This window comes from Triticum urartu, chromosome 2A (assembly GCF_056163025.1).
Source record: "Triticum urartu cultivar PI428250 chromosome 2A, HENAU_Tu73, whole genome shotgun sequence".
In the NCBI taxonomy this organism is placed as follows: domain Eukaryota; kingdom Viridiplantae; phylum Streptophyta; class Magnoliopsida; order Poales; family Poaceae; genus Triticum; species Triticum urartu.
The window spans coordinates 686,099,605-686,103,311 of NC_141874.1; the positions used below are offsets into that span (position 1 = coordinate 686,099,605).

General features: G+C 38.4%; 1 protein-coding gene across 1 annotated transcript; it reads left to right on the forward strand.

The window, feature by feature from the left end:
- Positions 1–381: 381 nt before the first annotated feature.
- On the forward strand, positions 382–2,877 carry LOC147986731 (uncharacterized). Its single transcript, XM_087542128.1, has 2 exons — positions 382–766; positions 872–2,877. The coding sequence occupies exons 1-2, from the start codon at positions 382–384 to the stop codon at positions 2,875–2,877; spliced, it is 2,391 nt and encodes a 796-aa protein (XP_087398254.1).
- Positions 2,878–3,707: the final 830 nt, after the last annotated feature.

Consider the following 3,707-nt stretch of genomic DNA (forward strand, 5'->3'; position numbering starts at 1 on the left):
GAACAACAAGCATAGTGCGCTCGGCGGCCTCCCCTACAGCTCTCTCAAATTGAATCTTGCATATATAGCAGACTGATGCTTGATTGCTTCTTCTCCGAACATATGCTTGCTGAAAATCTTATATAACAAACTGATGCTTGCTTCTGCTCTGAACATATGCTTGCTGAAAATCATATGTTTGCAAACTGATGTATTTCGGATGCTACTCTGAAACATATGCTTGTTATTGCTCTGAATCGTATGCCTACAAACTGATGTAGCAAACCGATGCTTTTCTGAAACAAATGTATGTTTGAAAACTGGGACGTGTGCCATTTTTTGTTCTGTTGTCCTGTTGTTTTGCTGTCTTGCTGACATTATGTTCTAATTGTAGGACTGAAGATGAAGAGGAATGGTGACATTAAGTCTTTTTCCCGGAATTATGAGGCAAAAACAAGAAAGGTTGCAGCCGAAGAGCAACCTGAACCTGATATTGATCCACCTCCAGTCCATTCGGATGCAGAGATTGGCATTGATATTGATCCACCTCCAGTCTATTTTGATGCAGAGATTGACATTGATATTGATGATGAAGCGCCACGGCAACCATCACCCCAACATCCACATGCAAGGTCCTATAATATTCAAAGGCTTCCACCTGATCCAGGGGAAAGGATTCCTATTTCAGATTATGATGTTAATGATCAAGACGAAGTTCAGAGACGGTACATTGCAAAGAATGCAGTCCAACCATATGCACACAACTTTGAAGTCAAGAAAATGTATGGTAAAAATCGACACTTCAACTTTGTTTGGTTTGAGAACTACAAATGGCTAGAATATAGTGTCAAATATGAGGCTGCATTTTGCTTTGTGTGTTATTTGTTCAAAGGCAAATCGAATGGGGGGCCTAAGGGTGATTCCTTTGTTAAAGGTGGTTGGAAAAATTGGTATAAGCCTGATGCGTTAGACAAACATGAGGGTGGTATTAACAACATTCACAACAAAGCTCAAGAGAAGTACAATTTATTTGTGGCACCCCAACCATCAATTGATAACATTATGGTGAGGGTGGATAAAGAGGATTTGCGTATGTACAAGGCAAGGCTGACTTATTCACCTAGATGCTTGAGGTTTCTTTTTAAACAAGGATTGGCATTTCGTGGACATGATGAGAGTGAAGAATCTAGCAATAGGGGGAACTTTGTTGAACTTCTTAAATGGCTTTTGGAAAATGATGAAGAAGTTAATAAACTTGTTTTGAACAATGCTCCTGGGAATTGCATCTTGACTAGTCCAAAGATACAAAATCAAATAATTGAATGTTGTGCGGTGCAAACAACTAAAAGAATTATTGAAGATATTGGTGATGACCACTATGCAATCCTAGCTGATGAGTCTAGTGATGCATCTCATAAAGAACAACTTGCTCTCTGCATACGATTTGTTGAAAAATCGGGAAGAGGATGTGAGAGGTTCCTTGGAGTTGTTCATGTTGCCAATACAACTTCATTGTCACTTAAGGATGCAATTCAAACTTTGCTTAAAGATCATCATTTGACTCCTAGTCAAATGCGTGGGCAAGGATATGATGGGGCAAGCAACATGAAAGGGGAGATTAATGGGTTGAAAACATTGATCATGAATGAGTCACCCTCTGCCTATTACATCCATTGTTTTGCACATCAACTTCAGTTGGTTCTTATAGCCGTGGCAAAGGAAAATGAACCATGTTTGTGGTTCTTTGATCATGTTTCTTACTTGCTCAATATTGTTGGAGTTTCTTGTAAGCGCCATGACATGCTTCGAGATGTTAGAGCTCAAAAGGTTTTGGAAGCACTTGAAATGGGTGAGATTGAAAGTGGAAGTGGGCTAAATCAAGAGATGGGACTAGCTAGACCCGGCGATACTCGTTGGGGTTCTCATTTTAAAACCATTATGCACAATGTTAGCATGTATTCCACAATCCTTGAAGTACTTGATGCTATTGGAAAAGATCCTTCACAAAAACATGAGTGGACAAGAATACGTGGAGTTGCTCAAGCCATTGAATTATTTGACTTTGTTTTCAATCTTCACTTGATGCTTGTTATTCTTGGCTATACAAATGAGTTGTCCAAATCTTTGCAAAAGAGGGATCAAGATATTTTTAATGCAATGGCACTTGTTAGTTTGGCAAAGAGTAGAATGCAACACTTGAGGTCTCATGGTTGGGAAGAATTTCTTGCAAAGCTAACCTTATTTTGCGACAAACATGACATTCAAGTTCCTTTGTGGGAGGATACTTATGAGCATCATGGAAGATCACGTCGGTATTATGAAGTACAAACAAATGATGATCGTTATAGAAGAGAGGTATATCTTGGTGTCATTGATCAAACCATTCAAGAGCTTGACAATCGGTTTGATGAGGTTAATACGGAGTTGCTTATTTGCATGTCGGCTTTGAATCCAATCAACTCATTTGCTTCTTATGATGCACTCAAGGTAATGAGACTTGCTGAATTCTATCCCATGGACATATCAAGCACAGATTTGATAAGGCTAGAATTTCAACTTACTACTTTCATTGATGATAAGAGACAAGATGATAGGTTTAGAAATGCAAGTAATATTGGTGAGCTCTCTATTATGCTTGTTGCAGCAAAGAAGCATGTTCTTTATGATTTGGTCTACTTACTCATCAAATTGATATTGATTTTACTGGTGGCGACGACGAGTGTTGAAAGAGTATTTTCAGCAATGAATCTAGTGAAAAGTAAGTTGAGGACTACTATGAGTAATGATCGCTTGAATGATTGCTTGGTGACATTTATTGAACGAGATGTGTTCATGAAATTAAGTGAAGATGACATAGTTAATGCTTTCATGGCAATGCAAAAACGTAGAGTTATCTAGTGATGTAATTTTCTACTTGTGCTTCTTTTGTGTAAGACTATTCGTATTGTAATTTCGCATATTTGAGATATATTTTGTGAACTAAATTGTTGTGAAATTTGAATTGAGCTATTCATGTTATTATTTTGCCATATTTTGTCTGACACTTGGATTAGTAGAAAAAGAATTAGAGTGTGCACACCCTTCATTTCATTGCTGGGTACGCCACTGTAACCATGAGTTCAGAAGATATGCAACACATTGCAAATAACCAGCCAAATTCATTTACCAACTATAACGGTGTCACACAATCCTGCAAAAATATGCATGAAATAGTGAAGTACCAAGAAAAAAAAACACCTAACTCCCCGTTTAAAGCAACAGAGGAAGAAGTATAGCAATGATACATCAGGATTCAGCTTCTCGCCAGTAAGCATATCAAGACCTATTAGTTCAGGAGGTTAGAGCGTCATGCTGATAACGTGTTGAAGTTAGAAAACGAGAGAGAATCAACACAAATGTAAAATGAATCCAATGCTCTCTTTATGGATGATTGTCACAGATTACATACAAATTGGGGAGACATCTCTAGAAGGCGTCGGTTTGCAGGGACGCGATTGGGAAGTAACTGTCGTGCAGTTGCCAAAGGAGCAAGCAACTACTCGTGGGGAAACGGGGATTCCTCTGATTAATCGCATGAATTAGTTATTCTTAACAGTTTTCAGGACATGTAAGGACGTGACTTTTGCTTTTTGACGTCAAGCAAGTAATATTGTGACTTTGAATACTCGACCCTCATATATCCAAAGTCATTCACATGACTGTTGCAATATAAGGCCTTGTACAATGGG